The sequence below is a fragment of the Pygoscelis adeliae genome, unplaced genomic scaffold (assembly GCF_000699105.1).
Source record: "Pygoscelis adeliae isolate BGI_AS28 unplaced genomic scaffold, ASM69910v1 Scaffold149, whole genome shotgun sequence".
In the NCBI taxonomy this organism is placed as follows: Eukaryota; Metazoa; Chordata; class Aves; order Sphenisciformes; family Spheniscidae; genus Pygoscelis; species Pygoscelis adeliae.
The window spans coordinates 2,175,833-2,201,921 of NW_008825494.1; the positions used below are offsets into that span (position 1 = coordinate 2,175,833).

At 40.7% G+C, this 26,089-nt stretch overlaps 1 protein-coding gene across 1 annotated transcript in view; it reads right to left on the bottom strand.

Annotated features, from left to right (window-relative positions):
* JADE3 (jade family PHD finger 3) overlaps window positions 1–24,392 on the bottom strand; it is a 33,912-nt gene extending 9,520 nt beyond the window's left edge. The window contains exons 1-6 of the mRNA XM_009331303.1: window positions 24,344–24,392; window positions 23,123–23,205; window positions 12,165–12,322; window positions 10,093–10,283; window positions 6,985–7,196; window positions 4,182–4,349 (exon numbers count right to left, since the gene is read on the bottom strand). Of these exons, the coding sequence (XP_009329578.1) occupies window positions 4,182–4,349; window positions 6,985–7,196; window positions 10,093–10,283; window positions 12,165–12,322; window positions 23,123–23,205; window positions 24,344–24,392 (861 nt within the window). The remainder of the gene's footprint in view (window positions 1–4,181; window positions 4,350–6,984; window positions 7,197–10,092; window positions 10,284–12,164; window positions 12,323–23,122; window positions 23,206–24,343) is intronic.
* Window positions 24,393–26,089: the final 1,697 nt, after the last annotated feature.

Genomic DNA, 26,089 nt, shown 5'->3' on the forward strand with positions numbered 1-26,089 from the left:
TGCTCTGTGGCACTGTGAGGCCAGAATAAAGCTGATTCCTTAAGAAATCAGTTAAGGTTGAGATTTGAACAGCAATTTTTTTTCCTAGAAAGCTTTAAGAGCATTATGCTACAGTAGTTTTCATAGATTACCTCCATAATAAGACTCTCCTATGGAAATCCAGGTTATATGAATTAGTTTAACATGTGATAATTAAACCGTTGACTTTACAAGAGCCAGTAGCCTAAACTGAATTTTCTAGCTTCCCTTTTGGGGTACATCAACAATCACTTGATGCACATATTCGTTTTAAAACCTGCTTAATCCCTGAGAAGAAAAGGTGTTGTTTCAGCAGACCTCCTCTGTGAGGTAGACTTATCCAAATATAGCAGTGCTAAGTCAATCAAGTCCGAGAGTCATAGTTGCTATGCTCAAACTGGGTATTTTTGCTACTCTCTCCTTATCATTGCATTGCTCTAAGGATCATTTAAGTAGGTAGAAAAAACAGCTTTGCAAGAGATGAGTTGGTTCATCATTTCCACATTTAAAAAAGTTGATCAGCAGTTCATGAATTAATGATATAAATTGACTCTAATAAGATTTATATTTGTTATAGTACTTCACCCTCTGGTCCCCCAACTGCAAGCCATATCTTCTGGAATATACTGAGGTCAACCTGCTGCATGGCATTTCCAGAAGTCTTCATTAGGACAGAGAGGGTCCAGTTTTTACCAGACAAGAAGGAGAATAGGCAGGCAATATGTGATGCCCTCATCAGGTAGAGATGACAAACAATTTAATCTGTTTGGCCTTCCTATAAATTGGTGGGTAAGTGACAAAGCTGTCCCTGAAACACTTGAATGGTTCCACAAAATCACGTCCAGCACTCTTAAACATCATCAAATGCAGCTTTTTTGCTTCCACAATGAAAGAGCCTTTCATCAACCTAACTTGACCTTGCTCAAAACAGAGCTGGTTACAAGTTGCACAAGTATTTCTGAAACAATACTGTACAAAGATTGACTGCAATTCTCATCCCAGTTACCACTACACTAAAAGGCAAGACTTCCTTTGGGAATTAAGGGATTATATCAACTTGTCAGGTTGTCTATATTCCTTTCAAAAAGAAACCAGAATCTTCAGTGAATTTTTCTGGAGACTGAGTAATACCAGCTTTCCACCATGCTTCCCAGCAGGAGCTGGGAATCTACACAGACCGTCTCCCTGTCCCTCTCTGCCCCTTTTAATGCTCTCCCTGCTACTTCCCCAGAGAGGACTCATAAGGTCAGGAAACATTTATGTTGGAAATGCTGTCCATTCAGCTTGTAACGCTGCCTGTTTATATTACCCCACTTTGTAAAAGTACAAAGAGGTGCTTACAGAGTCAGGTGCAATTTATTTATACTGGCCTCATGCTGCCTGCATGTTTCTGATATTCAAAGAGAGGAGTCAAGGCAAAGTCTGTTTGAACTTCGCTGCTCATGAAGGATCCAGAGAGCGGAGACGCCAACCTTTTCATTCCTCCCATCCCAAGGCAGAAATGATACATCTGCCGTAACATGTAGCTTTTTTCTCCCTTATTTCTTCACTTTGTGTCAGGTTACATTTTGACTGCTGTACTCTGAAGAAGTTTTAAGAGTGGGAGAGAGTGAAGACAATGGGCTGTTGAAGCCTCTTCTCTGCAACTGTTATGCACATGAGCTGCCATCTCAGTTGTCACCCTGCCGTCCTCTGCTAACCTGCCACCAGCAGCTGCATGAGTGCACAATGATCTAGATGCGTTGGTGGCTGGGAAGGGCAGCCCAGTGGCTGGGGCACAGCCACACACAACAGCAGCTAAGGATAGTCAATTTGATATCCTTCCAGTTGTAGCAAGGAAAAATAACTTTCTGCTTCAGCTAACACCACATTGATTGAAGGAGGACGTAACTATAATGGGTTATCTAAGGCAGAGAAGGACCTTGAATTTCAAAACACTCGGTGTAAGTTTTCTGGTCTCGGTGTTTCCTTTTTTTTTATTTTGTTAAAAGAATGTCTTTTAAGAAAACATGAAATAGACTACACATTTACAGTAAAAGACAATAAAGGCAGAAGAATAAAAAGATATAAACCAACAATAGGTACACTTTGGAAAGTAAAAACCTTCAAACATCCCAATCAGTCAAGTGAGGGTCAAGAAAGCCTTTTGACAGCATTAGCTCACAAGGGAGGGAAGAAAAAACATTTTAAGACAGTGGTGAATGAGTTAATGAAGGAAAATACCTGGTGCAATTACCTGCAACAATGCTAGCCTATACTTGGTGACTCATGAAGTCCCTCTCTTCGAACCTTTTACCACAAGGCACAGACATGTTTATAGCCCATTCCTCTCTGCATTCTGCCTTGCTCCATTTTATTAGGGCCACAAGAGGAAATGGCAGTGACTTTATAATTCATCTGTTTCTTTTTGGGAAGTTCTAGTGTGCTACTATCTTGGGGAGAAGAAAAATAGGTATACGAGAATACACATTCCCCCCCAAAGTATCCATCCCCAGGTTTTCAAACTCTGCATTTTTCTTGGCCCCCGCAGCACGTAAGGCCACAGTGACTCCAGACAGGAACTGACCTGCCATTTTAGCAGAGATTCCCAAAGGTTTCTCTGGTTTCTCCAGTGACTGAATTGTTTTACAAGTGACAATGCAGGAGACAGAGAGAGAGGATGGATCCAAGAGGCATTTCCTGCCCCTACTGGCAGGTGTCACCTCCTTGCTATACCTTGACACACTTGGCATTGGTGTGGAGGGGATGAGGTGCCTGAGGCCTGGAGAGGCCTGGAGCCACCAAATGGGTTGTGGGAGCAGCCGGATTTGAGCTCTCCCACCTGGGTGCTCCCCCGGCAGCTTCTCTCCCTCAGTTGGAGGGAGGTGGGCAGGCGGGAAGGCAGCGTGTGCTTCCTGCCCTGCCATCACCTGCTTCCCAAACCTGCCAGTTCTTCTTCTGCTGGCGAGACCATCAAGGCAACCACATGCAGAAAGGATCTCTTAGGAAAACCAGTCTCCTCAGAGCCAGGAGAGCTTCCAGCCAAGACACTTCGTAAGTACAGGAGGAAAGGTCAGGAGATTTTTTTTTTTTTTTTAAATTTTAAAATAAATCTTTTATTTTTTTCTCAACTCCTCTCTCCTTAAAGGTGGAAGAGATGCCAGGAACTACAAGCAAGCCTGAAAGAAAAGTGCAACTGCAAAGATAACCTCCCTGAAAAACAGATATATGCCTGAGACAGAGCGAGGAATTACACATTGCATCTGGTTGCTATGTTAAAAAAAATACCCAGAATCTTAACGTCTTCCTCAAAGTTTTGCAAACGTGAGGCCTGGCTGTGCTGGGGAGCAGTAGGTTCAGAAAATAAGGCATCCATCCCCCTAATGTCATGGTGCTGACAGATCTGGCTACCACCTCACATTAAACCACCCACCGTAATGGATCTGTGGATCTTACCAGAAGGAAAACAGAAGTATTCCAAGTACAAAGTTAAACACAAACCCCACCTATACACGAGTGCACATTCTGATTTACAGAATTATAATGTGATGTTAAACTTGATTCAAAATAGATGAATAAGTGTAAAGCTTCATTATTAAACTCTCCATTATGTATGCACAGATGTACCAAAAAAGCCTTTACTTATAAAATATAACATAGTAGATAAAAAGCCTCATCTCCCCACCATTTAGAAAAAATTTCGTTCAAAAAACCCCTTAACTACAAATCTTAGAGTCCATCCTACACAAATAATGCAATAGGAGGGGTTCTTTTTTTTTTTTTTTTTTGAGGGGGGTGGGGGGAGAGAGTGGATATATGCATGCAAATTATACACCTAACTGAGCACACAAATTAATCAGAAAATAAGAGAGACAATGAAGCTGCAGTTGTACAGTGAACACTAGCTTACATCAGTAACCCTTTCTAGCAGGTCACTCAGATACCATAATGACACCGAGAAGTGACTGCTGAGTAAATGGAGGGAACAAAGTGATTAATTAATGAAACATAAACTGGACTCTCTCCCAGTCCCCACAGACTGTGCAGACTCATCAGAATAAAGTCTGGTATTAAGCCAGACAGACACCTTAAATCATGAGAACATAAAAAGGCAGAAGAGGGAATGAGAAGGAGGAGGACAGAGAAGAGTCTACGATACAAAAGAGGCAGGCAGAAATTTTTACCTCTGGAATCCATAAAGCACAGCTCACATGTGCCCACTTGGTCCCCGTCCTAGTAGCTTTCATGGCACCTCCTCTTTTGGGACACAGGAGACACTGAGGATGTATTCCCAGGACGCAGGTGCGACACAGCCAGCTCCCTTCGGGTACTTTTAAGATCCCATAGCATGCCTTGGAGGAAAACAGGTATTGAGATCATTGAGCTGATATGATTTCACACACAAGCATTAAAATTCATATGGACCAAATCTTTCAAATACTAAAGGCACAGTTTGGCCTTTATTTAATCCTTCTCTAATTTCTTTACCTTAAAACAAGTCAAGTGATCAAAGAGATAAACAGCTTCTAAAGCAAAGTCTTTTTATGCCGGTTTCTTTTTAAAATGTGTGCTGGTATTATTTGTTTATAGTGTAAAACATACCCATTGTGACAGCACGCCACCACTGGTGTTAAGAACCTTCATCTTTCCTTTTAGCGACTTTTAAATTTCTGAAGCAAAAAACGTAGACATTTCTTTAAATTAGCTTCTGCATCTAACCCTTTTTAAAATCACCATTTCCTACCACTAATAACTGTATACTCTAACATAATTCTGTTTAGATGTGAAGGGATATGAGCTGTTTGACTGAAGACCGTTTCCTGCAATATTAAATTACCTTTCTGGTTACAGTTCTGTGAATTGTTTGTTACTTTAAATATTTATATGACATTGCAACAAAAATTATGGCATATACTGAAATTATGAGGTGCTGGGTTTTATGCCTATTTCCCGAGTATTGCACTTAACCCCTCAGAAAATGAGAAATTTCTTAAGTTTTGCTAGGTTTGAGAATTAAAAACAAAGCGGAAAAAGAAAAAAATTAGTCTGCTTTCTGATTCTAATTCCTAGCAGTTCTTAATGGCTAACTACACGTGTACCTAGATATATCCTGCTGTACATACATACACGCATATTAAAGCTGAGTGTATCTGAAACCCTTGGCTGCCACCAAGGTCTAATTCCACTCAGCTGTTCCAGATAAAAGCTTTATCAAAAGGATGGCTTTCAGAGGAAATCCCACCATTCCTAACACCGTCTCTGGGAACAGTAACATTGAAAGCCTCAACAGAACAGGATCATTACCTGTAACCAGTCTTTCAGATTCAAATCTAGTATAAAATTCCCACACTTGCCTTCCCAGCCTTCTGATTATAAGATCTCAGTATTTAATATGAAGCGGTATCATAAAACATTGCACATTTATATCAGGCCTGTAGAGATGGGGACTTTCCTGAATTAAATCCTGCTTTATGGAAACACCAAGCCTGACTAACCTAAACGCTATTTTGATGTGATGACCGTTGTAAAAACCCAACAGGGGGAGCTGTAATCTAAATTTTACAAGTGTTTTTTTTCCCTCTTATGTGGCACGCTCCCACCAGCATTCTTTCTATTATTAATGCAGAAGAGGCATTACACCTAAGATCACATTTAGGTGGTTGGAAATGGACTGAAACTATTTTCTAATTTAATCCAACTAATGAGTGGAGGAGGCCTAGACTACTAAACCAGTAATTTCACAGTGTCTTGGAGCTGCCACGAGAGGACACCATGAAGGAGGAAATCTCTCGCACTCCTCCTACCCCCCACCTCCAAACTGTGTGATGACAAGCAAACAGACCTGAGGCTATGTGGTGAACCAGGGCCGATCCAGATTAAAAACAGAATGGTTTTTTTGTTGTTTTTGTTAGGATTAGCTCTAGCCCAGACACACTCCCCAGTTTGTTTCAGGCAGGTCCAGAATGGGGAAGGGTCAGGAGGAAGGAGGCAGCAGGTCACCAGCTCAAGCTCAGCTGTCAGCAGGCAACCACAAGCCTCCGACTGCAAATTCATCATTACTTTTGAACAGGCACAAGCAGGGGCTGAAGCAGGCGGCCCAGCTGCTGGCCGTATTCCTGTCACTGGCCGTGTTACTGGCACTCAGGCTCACGTGGCTGCTTCACGCAGTGAATCAGATCAGAAAAGCAGCCGGGCTGGAAGCCAGCCCACTGTGAGCAGGGAGATGACAGGTCCTTTTTCAGCCAGATACGTTTTCCGAGTATTACTTGCAGTCGGTACAAAAATACATTTTAAAAAAAAACCTTCTTAGTCTCTTTTCAATTCATAGCAAAAACCCCTTCCAGAACAGGACACACGGAAACCACAGGATTCATATCCCTTTTTTGACTCTAAGGATACCTCTGCCTGACTACGCTGAGCTCAGTCAGTGTAAAGTCTTGGCTACATCTGAAATGCTATAAACGTGAGCAATGTTCAGACTGAGAGCACGGTTATTGCAGGTGCTTGTGCCTTCTATAAAAGATCAGTCTGTTAAAGTGCCTACATGTGGTTTCAGATAGCTAAATTTGGACAGCCTGCATCTGGCCAATTAACTAGACAGTCAAGGAGGAAAAACCCCAGCTCTCAAACAAATGATCTTTAGATTCTTCACATGTAGGGCAAGCCAGCATTTCCTGCTCTGTCTATCTTCAAAAGCAGGTTTAATAATAGCGGAAAAATTGTTTATGGTCACAGAAAAAGTACTTGCAAGTCCCAAGAACACACTTCATGTTCCTATTAGACTGTAGACGTCCACATATTTACCATGCTAGGCCACTTAATCTACTGCAACTGTCAGGGTACAAAAATTCAACTTAGTATTGTACCACTCTTCATGCCTAGAAAATCAAAGCCCTCCAAATTAACATTTAATACTAGTTCAAATTCCACACTTGCCACGGTAAACTAAGAACACAGGACAGCGTCAACATTTCTGCAGGCACTAACCTGATGGACACAGATATTACACTTGTCACAAAACACCATGTCATTCCCATCTTCACTGTCAGGGGACCGGCACACATCACAGATGACGTCTTCATCATATTCAATACCCAATCCTTCTTCAGTCTCAATAGCGTGATTCATGTTCTCATGACAGTGCCGTTCCAGCACTTCAATTGTCTTTTCCATTGTGTTTTCATCCAGGGGCCCGCAACCTGCAACAAAGAATAGGGAAGGGGAATTACAGGACAGTCAGGTGCCTCTGACCGAGTTCGAGATGCAGGAAGAGAGAAGGACAACTTCTAGCAACTAAAGCAGTAGACACAGTAGACACATACTAAAAATAAAAAAATAAAATAAAAATATAAAACCTTTTTCACTCACTGGCTAATTGTAGCGTTATCTTATAAATACAAGAACTACTACTGGCGTAAAAGTTTAAGTTGTATATAAAACACAAGACTGCTCCTTGAAGAAAACACTACAGCATAAAAGACAGACAGCAGTTTCTGTCTCCCATACATATTGCTCCCATACAACCCTCCCTCCTCCTCCATCACTTTAAGAAACACTAATGACATCCAAAATTAACACACAATGTTCCTTGAAAATTACACACAATGTTCTCCTGAAGACTAACTCCCTAGGAAATAAAACTCATCAAGAACACTTTAGAACTTATAAAGATACTGTCCTGGTTTCAGCAGGGACAGAGTTAATTTCCTTCCTAGTAGCTGGTACAGTGCTGTGTTTTGGATTTAGGGTGAGAACAATGTTGATAACACATTGATGTTTTCGGTTATTGCTAGGTAGTGTTTATACTAGTCAAGGACTTTCCAACTTCCCATGCTCTACCAACTGAGAAGGCTGGAGGGACACAAGAAGCTGGGAGGGGGCACAGCCAGGACAGCCGACCCAAACTGGCCAATGGGATATTCCATACCGTGTGACATTCCATACCACGTGACATCATGCTCAGTATAAAAGCTGGGGGAAGAAGAAGGAAGGAGGGGACGTTTGGAGTGGTGCTGGTTGTCTTCCCAAGTAACTGTTACGCGTGAGGGAGCCCTGCTTTCCTGGAGATGGCTGAACCCCTGCCTGCCCATGGGAAGTAGTGAATGAATTCCTTTGTTTTGCTTTGCTTGCGTGCGTGACTGTTGCTCTACCTATTAAACTGTTTTTATCTCAACCCACGAGTTTTCTCACTCTTACCCTTCCGATCCTCTCCCCCATCCCACTGGGGGGGGGGGGGTGAGCGAGTGGCTGCGTGGTGCTCAGTTGCCAACTGGGGTTAAACCACGACAGATACAGAAGTTGCCACCACCCAGTACCATCCAGTACACTACTAGAGTGATCAGCACGATGGATATGAAAAGTGCTTTTATTGTTTTGTTGGTTTTTTTTAAAAAAATAGTAGATAAATATACTGTTGGCAATCCATACTGTCTGTTCACTTGAACACTACACATGCTATATACACTTACCACTAATCAAACTTAGCATAAGCAGAACCACTTAAAAAGGTGGTCCTCAGCTTGCAGCTTCAGGACATACACTGCATAAGAAACTCTACTATGGTCACAGCTACAAGAAATTCCCAAACTGCATCCTCTCAAAATCCTCAGTCAAAAATGCTGCTGCTGCCCATAATTCACTATTTACTCAGACCTTCAAAGGTTGGGATATTCATGTAGTATTAATATCAGAGGCTAACAGTTTAACTGCTGGACTATGCACAAGAATATGGCTACTAATTTGAATTCCTTGTTGCAACCGTTAAACAGGGAGATGGAAAAGATAAATGACTGCTGATAAAAAGCGTCTTCTGCTATTAAACTGTTCTCTCCGATGCCTGAGTATTTTCTCACTCCCTGAATTAAAAGCATTACAGAACCATTCCGGTGGGAAGGGACCTTCAGAGGGCTCCAGCCTAATCCCTGGCTCCAAGCAGAGTCAACAGTGAACCTGGACAAGGCTGTTGCTCAAGAGATATGTCTAGTCAGATCTTGAAAATGTCCATGGATGGAGATCTGCCCCCAGAAAAGCTCTGGTTTTGCTAACAGCATCCCTGTGAAGCTTGTCCTTGCTTCTACCCCTGACATACATCCTTTGGCACTGGAGCTCAGTCATGAGTTCCTTCCTTCACCAAGCCGGTCTCCTGACACACCCACTTGTTTTCCTGAATGTCCGGATGGATCTTTCTTGTGCTTGGAGGAGACTGTCCTTAATGTCAGGGGCTAGCTCTCTTCAGCAGTTCCACTCTTCAGAGCTGCCTACCAGATCCCACCTCCCAGTTACCCAAATAAGTAGAAACCCGCTCTCCTAAAGTCCAGGACGAGAAGGCTACTTCCTTTCCTCACTCCCCTCAGGATCTCAGTCACCACTATTTCATAGCTACTACAGCCAATGCTGCCATCGATAATCACATCCCTACAGGTTCTTCCTTGTTTGTGAACAGCAAATCCAGGAGATGACAAGTATCTCCCTCTTTTGCCCACTTGTCCTTCCTAAAGGACCTGCAATCATCCATGGAAGAATGCCAGCCACACAGGCTATTCCACCACAACTCAGTTATTCCAGTGATAATTCCAAGATTATTTTCCATAGCTCAGTCCCCCTCATAGCCCTCTATACCCATAACTTGCATGGAAAAAAGGAAGTTTACTTCGCTGATTTTAAACGGGCTAACATGTGTGAAACTTAATTACTCTTTTAAGAACCCAGCACGCAAGCTCCTCAGAACTCTGAATTTGTAGCAATAATATGTTCAAGTTTAAGACATGGAAACATCTGCTTTTCCTACACAAAATTTTTAACTTTTGAAGTCCTAAAATTAATTGCACCTGGTATGGGCTTTTTCTCTCCTGCCTCAGACTGCAGAAGTTGCACATGATTTTGGATGTGAATAAGTTTTTAGGCACAACAGGTAACATATAAAACATTAACCGATCGAGCAAGTAATTATTTTAAGCATTTTTACCCTCCTGTTTTTCTTAGCATTTCCATTCAATTCTCATTCCGCGATCTTTAAGAGATCTCACACAGCAGACTACAACTCAAACAGCAGAAATTAACTGCTGCTTTTAAAATTAGAATGTGTTGTGAAATTACCCATTTCTGTAAGCTCTTCATTTAGCTCCTGAAGCCAAAAGATGTCCATGTCATCCAAGTCATAGCGACACACAGATTCTGCCAGTTCCAAAATGTTGATGTAACCTGGTTCTGTGGGCTCTTGGCTGGAACAGTGGATGTATTTCCTAGGTCGTGTATACAGTACTTCTTTCACCTTTTCTGCTACAACCCTAGAGTGAAAGTAAAAAAAGAAATAGAGAATTACAGCTTTTTAAGACCCATCCTTGAAACACATGAAATATTTGCTGTAAGTGCAAAGAAACCTAGTGTTTCACAGATTTTAAACTAGCCCGTAAGTGTAGCCAGGCTAGGGAGACAGGATTCTGTAAATGTCATTTCTTCACACAAAATGTGCTAAGGTTTGCTACGTATACAGAATCCTTTTTAAAATGTAAGCCTGTGCATATAATTTTCAATTTAACAAATGCTACTAGTGTAATGATGCAAGTGTTTTTGAAACCCACAGAAAGTATTATGCACAAAAACCCCTACAATTTTTGTTCTATATTCTTCTCAAATGATAGAAGGAAATCTTGCCAACTGATTTCTTGAAAATACCATCATTTTCACGAAAGCTTAATTTATTCTACTGCAGTGTGTGTGTGTGTGTGGAGAAATGCTTGCTCTTCATTTGGGATAAACAGTCTATCCTTATTTTGTAAGTGACACTTTATCCACGTTACAAATGTATTATTTTTGTTATGTAAGAACCATTCTGATGCCAAGCAAAAATGTAAAGGGGAAAAACCAGCTAAAAATCATCCAGGAAGCAAGGGAGAAAAATACTGGTGTTTTCAATCTTTCAATTATTTTAAGAGATAAAACAGCATTTGATTAGTAAACTAGCCTATGGGAATGGAAAGACTGACCTTAGCTAGATAAAGTCAATCTTTCTCTGAATTCAATGCAAGAGGCCTTGCATGTGAAAGGAAGCCAGGGAGCGACTGGATGGAACAGTGCCATGCATGAGCCGCTCTGCACACTTTCTAGAGCTAACCCTCCACAGGACAAGGAGAAAGGAAAAGCTGTGGGAAATAAGGCAACAGGAGTAAAGAAGGAGCAGGCAGCAGTCAAGCAGTATCCCACATAATTCTTACTGGACAACGTGGGTTGTCAATGTAGCACAAACAACGTTCTTATGCCATTCTTCCTCCCCCTTTACCTTGCTCATTTTTTCCTCCCGTTCCCTTGTGAGCTTTTCTTTTCTCTGGTCCAGCCAAATCTATAGCAATTTTTTCCTCTAATGTAATACTGCTGGTATGAGATGCAATATATTTATTTTTAATAACTTGGTACTGACAATAGCCCCAGTGGAAATTAAATTATGCTGGCATCAGCGCTTTCACTGGACAATTCATTTATCTTCGTCTCGAAGACCACGCTGGCAATAACATTTCTATGTTGAAACACACTCTGTTTCCACCAGGAAGGGTTGCAGGACTACCATATTATGTTTTCCTAGTCTAAGCACAGTGTGAGAGAACAAAAGGTTATTTATCTATCTCCTGAAACTGAGATCACTGAACTTCCATAATGTTAAGCAGCTATTTGTGGCGAGAGAAGGCAGAGAGGGTTAAAGCTTTGCCAACAATAACCAAAATTAAATTATACGAACAAGTGAGTAACTTTATCAGGTATCAGTAACTACTGCATGCCTACTGCTCTGTATCATCATGCCTTATAGGGAAGTAACAAGTAACATATGTAAGATTTGGGTTTATTTTTAATTTATTAAACTCGCCATACTCAAATGAGAAAACAGATTTTAATCCATAGCACCGTGTGACTCAGGAAAAAAGATCCCCTTTTTAAACTCACAGTGTAGATACTATAACAGTGTACAGACAGAACCAGATCTGGACTGAAATGCCACAGAAATGTTTTCCAAATTGGTACTTGTTCGGTTTAAGAACATGCCTGAAGGCTGCTGCATTGGAGATTTAAATATAATAACACAGAAAAGCTGACTGCATTTAGACAACCTATTTTTGAGAGACCATCTTCTCTAAGTTGACGTTTTGTGCACGTGATCTGTGTCTGATCGCCATTACCTGAGAGAAGGCTGTGGAATAGTTTCTGGACTGGCTGGAACTTGAACCCCTTTCTCCCATTCTTGTTTCCACGTGTCCGCAAAGATATAATATTCATCAGGGTTGACATGGTGAGAATCTGGTAGTTTCATGGCACTAATGAGATCCTTGCGGAACACCTGCAGGAAACACCAGGGAAAAGAGTGGCTTGAGAAAGAGGGTTGTGCTAAAGAAAGCAGTAGGTATTTTTCTTAATCTACACTGAAACAATGCATATACCTTGATAATTTTTTTTAAAGAGTACCAACACAAAAGAAATAAATTTGAAATTACCTAGATTATTAACTCTCAGTGTATCAGGTACAGTATGACAAGAAGTTTATGGTAACTCAAAACCACGCTGCTGCCCAAAGGCTAATCAGAAGGAAGAAGGCTGTTACAGGCGACCAGGGAGAGGGGAAAGGACACCTGCATCTGATTTAAGACTCCTCACCATTAGCACTTTCAAAGAGCTTATTTTACTTGCCAGTCTGTAGGCTTTACCCCAACTTAGATACAAAGTAGCATATCCTTTTCTTTCACTCAGTTTAGCTACTTTAAACGGTCATATTCATCATGGGCTATGAACAGTTGCCATGGCGAAACTGATGTATAGGCACTTGTTCATATATTAAAACCACTTGAAGTTTTGCTGGTCAGGATCCCCGGGATCAAAGACGAACAGGTGCCTTTGCTGAAACACGAGACCTGCGTTGCTCTGTGCCTGAACCCCAGCGATGCAAGCACAGCGACACAACCCAGCCTCAGCATCCTTTAGCAAACCTATACGATGAAACGCGCCATCATGAAACAAAGCAAACCCATCAGTGACAAACCTCCAGCCATAACATTCAATTCTTGGCTCAAGAGGATTAAGTTTTTAAGAGCATGCTAACATGATTATCAGTCATCTCAGAGCTTACTTAATGTCAATGTCTGTCAAATACAGGTGCACACAATTTAAATAAAGGGCATATGCATCCTTTGTGGTTTTTTTCCTCCACTGCTTCACTGCACCAGTTTAACATTCATAAAAGCAAAACAGTGACTGTGGCTTGGTGTTAGGGAGACATCACAACTAATTAACTGTATTATCATAACGAGAAATCAAATCCTCAAAGAGCAATAAAATGAAACGGAAAATATCCCTGCAATAAGCTGTGGCAGGTTGAACTCTCTTCTTACTAATTCAGTTTTATAGCCAGAAGAGTAATAAAATATCTCAGAGCCAAATATCTTCATGTACCCTTTTCAATTTGACAGCACCAGACCGGTTATGCCTACTGCAAAAATTCTCAGCTGTTCTTGAAAATCATCAAGTAAACATTATTAAAAAAGGCTCTATGCTAAAAACAGGTGACCTGGAACATCCGTGTTACTTCATTATGTCCTACAGCCGCATCTCACATGGGCTGCCAGGAGAGCAAGCTGACCGAGGGAACTCAAAACCACAGACTCAAGGCTCTCTTATTTGCTACTGATATGTTATCTGCTTTAGTTCAGACCAGACTGTTCACTGTTGTCTTCTGTGTAAAACTCCTCAGGTACCTAACAGGCCTGTATTAAAATCTGAATGACAAGAGTGAAAGCATTAAGACTGCAAGCATCCTTTTTTTCCAAGCAGTACATGTACACACCAAAAATAAAATGTAAAGTGATTTATGCCACTTAAAAGGCATTTTCATTTTCTGTGTTACAGGTACAGAACCAGGATTATGAGAAACACTAACATGGCACAATTCCAAAGAACTCCAGAAGGAAAAAATAATCCAATAAATGAGAAATGCAATGACTGGTTCAATTATCAGAAAAGATATTCCTCAAACCTTATCTGAGGTAAGTGCTTTACAAACTACCTTTTAAGCTACTGACAGAATATAGAAGTAGAGTGCTTCATATCAAGCCCACTATTTTTTAAACACTAGATGAAAAATGCTATTAAAGGCATCAGTATTCTAACTACATTGCTTAGCAGCAAATTCATCTTCTGATCATCCATTATGTATGTGAACTGTATCATCTCTATTTTTAGAGCACAAATGCCCTGGAGCATGGACTTTGTTGGTTTTTTGACTGTTGTACAGTACTGACCACACCATCACCACACTGCAATATTAAGTTCTCTGCTTCAGATTTCTAAAATTTACAATAGAGGTACCACTGAAGGTCAAAGATTTAACCAATATAAACATAACTGTTGAAACCTTAAGGAACCCCAATACTCAGGCCAAGACTTCATAAGAATTGCCTATTCATACTTGTGATAACAGCGCAATTGAGTATTTCCTGCAGACGTTTGGAATCATTACAATCTTTAGCTCCCATCATTCTTCATTTCTTCACGTGTGGCCAAGCAGGGTCTTCCAACAGTAAAATACTCTCAGAGGACAACATATGAGAACATGCACCTTAATCACGCACTCTGTATTTTCCTTTGTTGTGGAAATAAACCAGAACACCCAGGGGACCCAAAGAGAGTTTTCTGACAAATCAAGTAAATTTTACTTCAGCAGTCAGCCTCAAGGCTATGAACTAAGCCAACTCAACGAAGAGCAGACACGCCTTCAGCATTTAGATAGCCAGCTTTTCTTCGTGGTTGGTTTTTTTTGGATACTTATTTGAAAAACAATGCAGCTCCTTTACTAACTGTATCCATAAAGCAACAGCTAGTCCACTCCACAGCACATACTCTCCTCTTGGCAAGACCACCTTCATTTCCACAGTTAGCCCATGAAGTGCAGTGGTCATCTTTCAGTCACCCAAAAGCAGTTCTATTTCTCACCATACATAAAACACAACTCTTCATTTTAGTATCATCTGTAATATCATAAATATTGAGAAGACCTGAAAAATAAGCACGCCAGGTCTAGGCTAACAAGGCATTCCCATCACTCCTCAAGAGCAAACTCAGCTAGCGCTGCGCGTCTTTTCTATGATAGAGAAGGGCCTTGGCAGAGCTGAGCTACAACCGACTGACCGCAGCTAGCAGAGCCAGGTCCATACACACAGAAATGGGAAACTCCCCACTGCTGTAAGTATTTGCAGGAGTTACTGTGTGACGGTGGGATTTTAGAAAAAAATATTTTTAGCAACTGAAAGCATGAAAGAAGAGATGAGTTTTAGCCCTGCTTACCATGCAAGATTGCTTGGTCTGAACTTGCCATTTCATTTTGCTGCCAGGAATTTTCAGTTTCAGCTGAAAACGGTGCAGCATTTTGAGTGAATGACATCAATGAAAACTGTGTTTGCTTATGTCATCATCATCATCAGCATTTTGTTGAGCAACTCTAATAATTATTTCAAGCTTTAGAGCTGGGGCTTAAATCTAGAAGAGGAGAGCTTGTTCTTTGGTCAAGATTAGCTTTCTGCTCTGCAGTAAAAGTCTGCCTGGATTTGCTGAGGCAATGAGAACTTCCTAGTCACCTCTGCAGAGACGCATTGCAGTCTCTAAAGCCTTTAAAAGCTAAATTCTACAAAAAATTCTTCAGAAATAAGGATACTCTGCTCCCCCACGGCACTAACACACCAAGCAATAATGATACCATGGAGCTGTGGAAGGAAAGATGTGGTTCATGTGTTTTATTTGTTTTTCAGACTTCTGAGTCCTATTTGGAAATTATGTTAGAAGAGTATGTCCAAGGAAAATTAACTTCTTAGAATCCATTTATAAATGCTTCACCAAAAGCTGTCTATGACTTTAACCCGAACTCCTTCTGGAAGCACTCTATGAAAATTCTATATATATAATCTTCCTTACAGGACCCTCCTGTGCTTACTCTGTGAATAAATCAAGCCTGTGAAACAAAGAACACTTTTGTGTGAAGTATCCTTACCCACTAAAGATATCAGGGAGGATACAAGTAATGCTACAGAGAATTACAGTAAAATATTAGGATCAAAGACAGAAAGCGGGTCTTGACAATACAACAGCCTTCTACAAACCCCATCTTCACTGAACAATTCAAACACCAGATCTGCACAGACTGTCAGGCACCCTTTGTTCATGACCACTGCAAACCTAAAACCACATTTAAAAAAAAAAAAAAAAAAAAGAGTCAAATACCTTTTCCAATACCCCTCTGCAAGCTACTACTGAAGCTGACCGATGCCATTGCTCATTCACCTTGTCTTGCCCAAATGCACATGTGAGGGAAAAAAAATGGACTGTGTCATCTCTTAAAAATGGAAAGAAAAACTGTATTTCTTCTTGTGATACTCTCTGAGCTTTCAGGTACTTTGACCACCTGCTTACAAACCCCCAACAAGGGTAAGCCGCTTGTCACAGGCGCCTAGGCCATGACTGGGAACCAAACCTCAAAGGTTTAAGTAAATTATGGGTTAACTGCTCTGTTGTTACAATCAAAGCAGGATTTCTGCTGGATTGCATCTTGTTGCTTCAGTCCTAAGGCTTCCCCTGCGCCTGGCAGAGCCCTGAGCGAGTCAGCAACACGCATTTCCATTCCTCGTGCCCACCACTTAGGGAGTCAGAAGACCCACTGCCCCAGAAACACAGAGCCATGATTTTCAAAAGACAGGAGGGAACTACTATGTCCCGTTCTATCCCCTCTAAGAATATACTCTCAGAAATCTTTTACAGAAAGCAGCGTGGAATTAGGGCCAATATCGTCTCTAACCAAAGAAAGCTGAAACAGCTAGTATTTTCCTGGATTTTTGGTCTCCTTCACAACCCACCTCAAAGGCCAACTTTGAAGCTCCAGGTGCCAAACACTACTCAAACTACAGTGGGCACTTTCTGTAAAGTAGATTACATAAGAGTTTTTCATCATATTTAGGGTCAAATAATCTTTTTTTATTCACCTTTGAAAGGATCTAGTAACTTTTTTATTCCCATAAGCATTAAAGCTTACTCTACTATTGTAGCCCTCAGGTAGAACACCCTCAGCAAAATTTAAACACACTTATAAAGCAGCAGTTTACACCTAAAATCACCTCGTAAATAATAAAACAAAAGCCAAATTGTAATATGACCTATTACAAGTGTAATATAGCCACATAGTATCTGAGTGTAGATAGTTTAATCTTAGTATAGATGTTTCACAGTGTGTGCAAAAGACTGCCCATTTACAGAGGATGAAGCTCAAAGGACAAAATTTGGTAGGCTCATCCTGGAGAGGTAGAATTTTTCTTGTTAATACGTTGCAATCTGGGCACAAAGTTTCTGAATTAAAGCACCTTATTATAGAGGAGTCTGGGGACTCAAGACAGGGTGGGTTTTTTGTTTGGTTGGGGTTTTTTTGGTAGCAAAATAAATAAAAGGCAACATGATTTTAAAATGAAAATGAAGCTACAGTTCCAGGCATGTATGTTGACTGGACTGAAAAACTTATGTTAAAAAAGCTGGGACAGAAAGGACTAAGTGTAGCATTGAATTTGTAGTTCTCAGACATCCATACAATTTGGACATGCACTGCAGTAAATCCTAATGTTCGAACCCCTACTCCCTAAAACTATTTTTACGGATTATCCAGGACTCAAGCAAATGAAATATTGTACTTTTAAGTAGCCACGAATCTTCCTAGCCTCCTTTACAAGCACGTATAGGAAAAGCCAGGAAATCAGACACTAAATCAATACTACCTAGCATCGTGTCTCTGACAGTATCTCATGAGCCAGAAGAATGCGCAAGAACACGTCAAATTTCCTTCTGGTTGCTAATCAGACATAACCTTCGGATTTTGGGATTAATCCTAACAACCAATTTTTAAAATGGTATTAATTCATACAGATATTTAGAAAAATCTGTACTCGTTATCATCTATCCAATTCCTTTTTTAATCTTGTTTAATTCTCAGTCTCAACAACTTCCTGTAGCAGATGAGCTTCATAGTCTAATTACATGATGCATGGAAAGGATATCCTTGTAATTGCTACAGATTTCCTAACTTTTGGCCTCATTCATCCCTCCCCCCCACCTTTCCTCCCCAATTCTTCCATCACAAGGACAGGCAGGACTGAAGCTCTAGCTCTGCTGTTTCCAGACCATTCATACTTTACTGTTACGCCTGCTCATTCACTTCCAAAAGTAAAATAGCTCAGCCTTTTCACAAGCAAGCTTTTCCATGCCCTTATGCATTCGGGTCACCTCTTGCTAAAGAGTTCAAATAACCTGGGACAGTATCTCAAAGCAAAAAAAGATCATAAAAATAACCAATGAGGTTGCACCTCTGACTTACATAAAAGTATTGTAAGTTTTTTTTTTTTTTTAATCAACTAACCCAAGCAGGCTGAAAAACAGCTCACTGAAACACACAAGGCACGTTCGCTGGAGGTCTTGAGAAGCCTGTGCAGATGTCCAAGTTAATTCAGAATTTTCTAAGGTAAGCACACGCATAAAGGTAACAGTCTCCTATTCTATTATGCATGGTACATGCAAAGCAATATGATTTAACCATGTTGCCCATTCATTCACAGAACAAAACCGACCACTTTTTGCAGAAAACTGCAAAAACAATCCGTTTTCTGCCAGGAGTCTAGTCTTGCAGGGTGCTCCTCAGGATCAAGACCTTTGATTTACGTGGCAGTTAAATGCCACTAAAAAAAGTTTCACATACTCAAGTAATGAAAGCAGACCATTTACTTGTGGAAGACAAGCTACATTTCACATGATAACACAGCTGTTACTATCAGCAATGAGGGATTAAAAACTACTGCTGCTGTGAGATTCAAAACCCTATTTGCAAAGAGAGGTAAAATACTGCCATCTTATATGGGAAGGGTTAAAAAAAATTACAATGCTAACTTAACTCCTTTACAGTTTCAAGAGGGAGAGAGGACTGAAAAAAAAAAAAAAATGTATATACGCTTGAGTGTCATAAAGATCTCTTAGGCTCTTTTGTGACCCCACTAGCCTAAGGGAAAGGAAACTGTCAGTCATTCAGGACAGTCCAGCTAATAGGTTTTCCCTGCAAAAATGATTCCAACTACTCTGGCATCATTTTCTGCTGCAGCTTCCACAGAGACAGGAAACTGCAAAGTACAGGCTTCATGCTGAGCCAGACATCCAAAATGCCTCCTCCCCTGCTACTCCCACACAGCCTACTGCTTAGGCCTGCAAGCCCCTCCTGTCTAGGTTTAAATCCGTGAGGGGCAACACCATGAATGGCACGTGGCCAACATCATCATAAAGGTCTGAAAAACCATATGACTTATACTATTGGTGTGCCTGTAACCTTAACACAATTTATTTATTCAAAGTAAATGCTAAAGCTAATCAGATAGCAGAATTTTTAAGTCACCATTTCAGTAGTTTGTAATCCAGAAGGGAGCACCAAGAAAGAGCCATAGTCTTAATTTTGAAATTATGCAGAGAAACACCATGGTCTGAAGAAGCATCATTACAGGCTTGCCTGGTTCTCACCTTCTTCTCCAAGGAGGAGAATGGGGCAAGCGGAGCCCAGGTGCGACCCAGTAACATCCCTTTCTACATTGATGTAAACTCCTGGGGTAAGTCAGGCTCTGGAAACAGGCTTCGACATTTGCACTCTGACACTGCATCCCTTTGCCCTGCAGTAACACCAGACAACCTCGCTCCACTGAGGCCATCCCCGCACCCGACTCGATTCTGAAGCACCTGGGAGGCAATTCAAGGCAGAGCAGTCCTCAACTGCAGCCACTCGTCATTTTTTATAGGCGACCACAGAGGACCACGGCACATACAGACAAGTCCTGTGAAGCAACTGACAGATACACTAACTTGCTTGTTGGTCACAGTACCAAAATCGAGCTTTTATTTGGAGAGAGAACCCAGGTACTTGGGTTGGGCTGGAGATGATTGAGGAAGTGGAAAAAAGCCTATGTATTCACACGCAGTTTAATTGAGAAAGGCAGGCTTACTTGCATGAAAGAAAAATTAATGTATGAAGACCACGAGCAGAAATATTCCCGAACAGCTATTTATAGCTTTGACCTTTTAGATTTTCTGCATCACTAACTCAAGAAACAGCCTGCTGCCTGGCAAGCAGAGGTGAATGAAAGGAGAGCAATGCCAACTTGTTAGAGAGAGCCCTTGCTAAAGGGATGCTGTCAGCCTGAAATTTTAAATTTCTATCTAATAGATATTAGACAACTACAAAAAACTTGTGGAATTACAACATGATTTTTGGAAGGGTGTGTGGTGGGGTCTCTCTTCAGTCTTTGCTTTACACCCTTGTCACCACTTGGTGCATAAATAATCAATTTCAATGCTCTGCTGACAACAGCATTTCATGTAATACACGCTCTCCAGTACATGCTTTTCAAGGGGTTGGAAGGAGTGCTTGCTTCTAGCAGAAGGAAAGGAAAAACTGGAAGGATAGCCAAGAGTCTTACGTATAAGCGGTAGAGATTATTATTGTCAACTTCCCTTCCATTCCCTTTCCCAGAGGACTTTATTTTTTTTTTCAGGGTTCTTTTAAATATTGTACTTGGGACACTCCTCCAGAAGAGGACATATACTAAGGTTTGAGATTTCTTTCTTTTTTTTTTTTTTTCTCCCCGGGAGGGGGATCTTAAATGAAAGATGACAAAAAGGTGCCAGTATTACTGGAAGGGTGATGTTATGAAATACACTTTTTTAATTCCAAGTGTATATTCCAGATTTTGTTCTGCAAAGTTTCATATTTTCAAGCATTAAAGGGCTCAAGATTCTGTCTTGGAACAGGTGGAAAGCAGGAAAGATCTCAAGAGGAGGAACTGAAAGCACTGCTCATTTTAACTCCTAGAAGTTACGTAAACAGAACATTGGTATGCTATATAAATGGACCACATCTTCATAATTATTGTTTATAACATACATACGCACATAAAGACAGCATGGAGCAAAGGCAAAGAAAACAGTAATAGGACAATCCCTAAGAGGAATAGATACAAGAAGAAAGCTGGATGGCTGGGCAGAAAGAAGGGATTGGTAAGGGACTAGCACTGAGGTGTATTTGAAACAGCAACAAGTCTGGCAGCGTATGTGTTTCAGTTCCCATTTGCCCACCTTGGCTAGTAACAAAGCTACTGCCTAGGCAAACATGAGCAACAACTACAAGACCTCAGTAGCCACGAGCTGTTTTAAGATTAAAATTTTTACAGGACCATAATCCTCAGACCAACATTTTAAAGGTAAAAAGCATAGTAGGCTTTTCTTAACCCTGTTGGTGGCTGTAAATAAAACACTATGTATCTAGTTCTGGCCAATTTTGCTTTTATTGAAACACTCATGTAAGATTGTCTTTTAGAAACAAATCAGTGAGTTTTCTTCAATTAACTTGTGATAAAAACTAAGCTTCCAAAGAAAGGACATGTCCTGTAACATTTACCTTGTTCTTACCAAACCAAACTCATCTAGTTAACAGCATTCAGAAAAGAAGCATGAAGTATGTTTGCTGAATAGCTTTTGCTGTATGAGCACAATCTATATAGTTTATGCAACCTCTCACAGTAGTATCCAAGCAGGAAAAAAGATGCTGGTATAGTACACAAAATTACTTCTGGGACATAACTCTCAGCTTTAAATTCTAGAGAAGCAAAGTGGGTTTTGTCAGTCTTTTTTTCAGTAACCTCAGGCATCAACAGTCATACTAGCATGTTGAAGGACTCATTCAGAGGGAATGTGATAGCAAGTAAGGGGAATTAGCTACAAGAAACATTTCTCCCATTTGCAGTTATTATCTGACTTCAGCCCTTGAGAAAGCAAGCATCAAATCCGGAGAAGGCAGCCAACAAATCTTCCCCAAAAAGGGCTACCAGTGGAATGGCTGATAGGATGGATTTGAGCACTGGATTGTGCATAAATGCCAATTTATTTAATTGGTGAATAGAGACTCAGTGACAGTGGCGATAGGTGTAGAGGTCCTAACAAGTGGGGATGGCAGAGTAAAAAAGCTTTATTGAAGGTAAAAAGCCAAGAGTGAGAAAGCAGCAGAAGATAAGTAAGCACTGTTCATACATATCCTTCCCACTGAAGTGCCCCACTGTTTCATCCTAAAACAGAAAGAAAGTATCGTCCCATACACATATGCAGGAACAACTTCTTTCTGTGGCATGCTGTCCTGGTTTCAGCAGGGATAGAGTTAATTTCCTTCCTAGTAGCTGGTACAGTGCTGTGTTTTGGATTTAGGGTGAGAACAATGTTGATAACACATTGATGTTTTCAGTTGTTGTTAGGTAGTGTTTATACTAGTCAAGGACTTTCCAACTTCCCATGCTCTACCAACTGAGAAGGCTGGAGGGACACAAGAAGCTGGGAGGGGGCACAGCCAGGACAGCTGACCCAAACTGGCCAACGGGATATCCCACACCATGTGACATTCCATACCATGTGACATCATGCTCAGTATAAAAGCTGGGGGAAGAAGAAGGAAGGAGGAGATGTTTGGAGTGGTGGCGTTTGTCTTCCCAAGTAACTGTTACGCGTGAGGGAGCCCTGCTTTCCTGGAGATGGCTGAACACCTGCCTGCCCATGGGAAGCAGTGAATGAATTCCTTTGTTTTGCTTTGCTTGCGTGCGTGACTGTTGCTCTACCTATTAAACTGTTTTTATCTCAACCCACGAGTTTTCTCACTTTTACCCTTCCGATTCTCTCCCCCATCCCACTTGGGGGGGGGGGGGGGGGGGGGGGGCGGTGCTCAGTTGCCAATTGGGGTTAAACCATGACACATGCTCTCAAATCATAAGACCATCCCAGCTTTTTCAGTTTCAAAATGAGACTAAATTTCAGGGGAAGAAAGAACTACATGTTACTGTCTGCAAATGCCATAAGTCATTTTGGGACATCAAACACCAGAGCTCCTACAATACTCACACGGTGGGGAAAACACAGTTTCATGGAGAATTTGACAGGTGACAAAAGGACTCACTGGCACTAGTTCAAAGCTCACTATTTCAAGGCTTAGAAACATGAACACTACATGACAGAAAACTATCAGGGACCAATCTTTAACCCTGGTTCTTACCTCAGCAGGTTTCTTTTGTTCATTTGCTGGTGTTTTTGACTTGCTCCTGTATTTAGAACAAGAAGAAAAGGAAGTGGAAGGACCTGTTTAAAAATAATAATAAAAAAACAAAAAGGACCATTATAGCTCATTTCAATTCATTTAATTTTTCAGTAAAACAGAAGGCACTCCAATCTCTTGAATTATCATAATTCTTTGACAAGACGTGGGCAAAAAACTCTTAGGCAGTCTGTAGGCTTGATTACAGCTCCTCCTGTTCCACTCGTTATTTGTAAAACCACAGCACACTGAGTTTATGGGTACATTCTGCTCTGCTCAATACAAGCATGAGTAAACAGAAACAAGCAGGCAGACCACTTTCCTTCATTTACTTTCTAACGAAGTGGAAGGAGGAGCAAAACCGAGGACAGAGTTTGCAAGTGCTAAAAAAACAAACAAAAAAGCAATGACACTAAAGCGTGCTGATGAGAGATGCAAAAAATCAGTGTGATGTCTAGACATTTCTGGGCAAAATGTTATTTCAGTACAGGATACATTGATGACTCGCAACAAATATGACAATGAATCATCATTATGTACAGAGTTATTAGATAGGCACAGATTTATACGAAACAAACAAGACCCTGCCATACAGGGGTTTTTTTTGCAGATAAAATGGGAAGATGCAACCTCAGGCACATGTGTGCCAAGGAACATTTAAAATATAAAACTTTACTAAATTGTGTAACAGACCAAAGTGGAGTAGATCAAGAACCAGTACAAGATAACATAACAATCAATATACTGGTTATAACTCTATCTTATATATAACACTAACATACCAATGCTCAAATAGCATGCCACCCCCAGTAATTTTTAAGTTGAGGCTCTGCACAACAACAGGACTCCTTTAAAAAAAATAAATTACAAAATAGGACCCTGGACAGTAAAATTTCTTTTGCATTACAGATTTCTTTTTGCCAACTCTGAAAGGGAAAGACATACAAGTTTCTCTTCAAATTCTAAGTAGACTCAAAACTCCCTCCAGGTTTACAGGATCCTTCACCTCATTTTCCTCCCATAACGGGATTCAGAACACCAAAGACTACAGAACGCAAAAAGAAATCAAGCAAGAAACATTTTTTTTTTTAATTGTAAGAGGTGAAACGGTTTGCCCTCAAACCACAGAAGGAAACCACAAGGGGGTGATAGACCAAAGAAAAACTAGTAGGTATTACTTACTCTCATTGTCTGAACTGTCACTGGTGCTTAGATGCCTGTGGCGTTTCATCCTGACGCATCCTAAAGAGAAAAAAAAAGTTGATGGCAACCATTCTACCAGAAAATCGCCGGCTGCTGGCTGACGCCAAGCTCTTCGCACTAGAGGCAAAGCTCCTCTGAAGAGCTTTCAGGCACAGAGATAATCCCAGTTCAGCCACTACGTTTTATTCCTGCAAACACCTATTAGACCACAGTGTTATTTGTGAAACTGAGCACCCTCAAAACCAGCATGCCTCTGGTGGGCAGAGCTTGCTTTAAATTTTGCAGAAAGGGGTGCCACCCGCCAGCTGATTCCCAGCAGGGCATGAGCGGCGCTCTGCTCTCGGAGGAGACTCAATGTCCCATCTGTTCAGCCAGAGGAAGAGTTGCCATGGTGGCAGTCGCTAGCTGAGAGATGGGTGGAGGCCAGGAAATAAGGTGGATGTACAGTAAGTCAAGGATTTAGAAATATAACTCACCTTAAAAAAAAAGAAAAAACAAACAAAACAGGGAGGCAAAAAATCCCAGAGGCATCCATGCAAAAGAAAAGGCAGATTTTAAATAGGGACAATCACAGAAAATGGTGACTGATGCCATTTAATTTAAATCATCTGATCACTGCTTAGTTCACAAGAAATGTGGTTTTCAGAAGTTTGAGAAGTGATCAAGGGTATCACTGAGAAATACTTCTGTGGCGCTGCACCAGTTCCATTAAAAAAAAGGTATTGAGCTTTCTGAAATTGATTTTTGAACATGTAATGCATACAGAGAACGGGGAAGAAGAAAATTCAGCACTGCTATTTAATAAAAGAAAGATCAAAATAGTGATCAGCTATATACTCCAAACAAGTGCCAACAGAAATCCATATACATTCTTGTAAGTCCTGCCATTCTATAATATTCAATGTTAGATTTGTTAAATAAGAACCAATAACAGTTTACAATTAATAGTAAATGAAAATCACCCCTATCTTTTTAATGGATTGAATGAGCAAATCATTAGAGAAAAGAAATAAAAGATGACTCTGCAAGAACAGACAACTTTTTTTTTTTAAAGCAGAAGATAGGCACAAGTAGGTTACAGACAGCTGAACCTGAAATGCCTGCAGTATTAGAAGTGCCAGCCTGGCCACACCTGAAATGTAAGCAGCTTCATTTCTTAAACAAAACCACATGCCGTTAAAAAAAGCAACACAGCTAAATATCCCATTCGATAAACCCCCCACGTTAGTTACTGTACAACGGGTCTTGAGATTATCCAAAGACCATGGGATAAACAAGATTTCCAGATAAAAGAAGCCTGTCCAAAGGCTTTGAAGAGATTGCAATCGAATTGTTTGCAGAACAAGTGTTTAATTTAGTGAAAATTTTCATCAGCCTTTATATTTAAGAGAGTGAGTTTACTGAATCTAAATGCAATGATCACTCAAAGTTTAAAACAATCCTTTTGACCTATCTGTTATAAAAAGACATTGCCCACACTCCTGGAAGTTGAAAAAGGAAGCGATGTGTGCAGTTTTCAAGCAGGTAGATACAGAACTTCTGAGCCAGGTATTTAACCTGGAGGGAAGACAGATGGACACAGTGGTCAACAGCACGGGACAGCAAAAGGTGTCATTTGTATCACTTAAGCAAGCTGTAAATTCCCATTACATAACGATTAATTTCACATTAATTCACCTTCTCACAGCTCAAGCAACCTTGGGAAGGCAAGGCAGCCATGCTGTA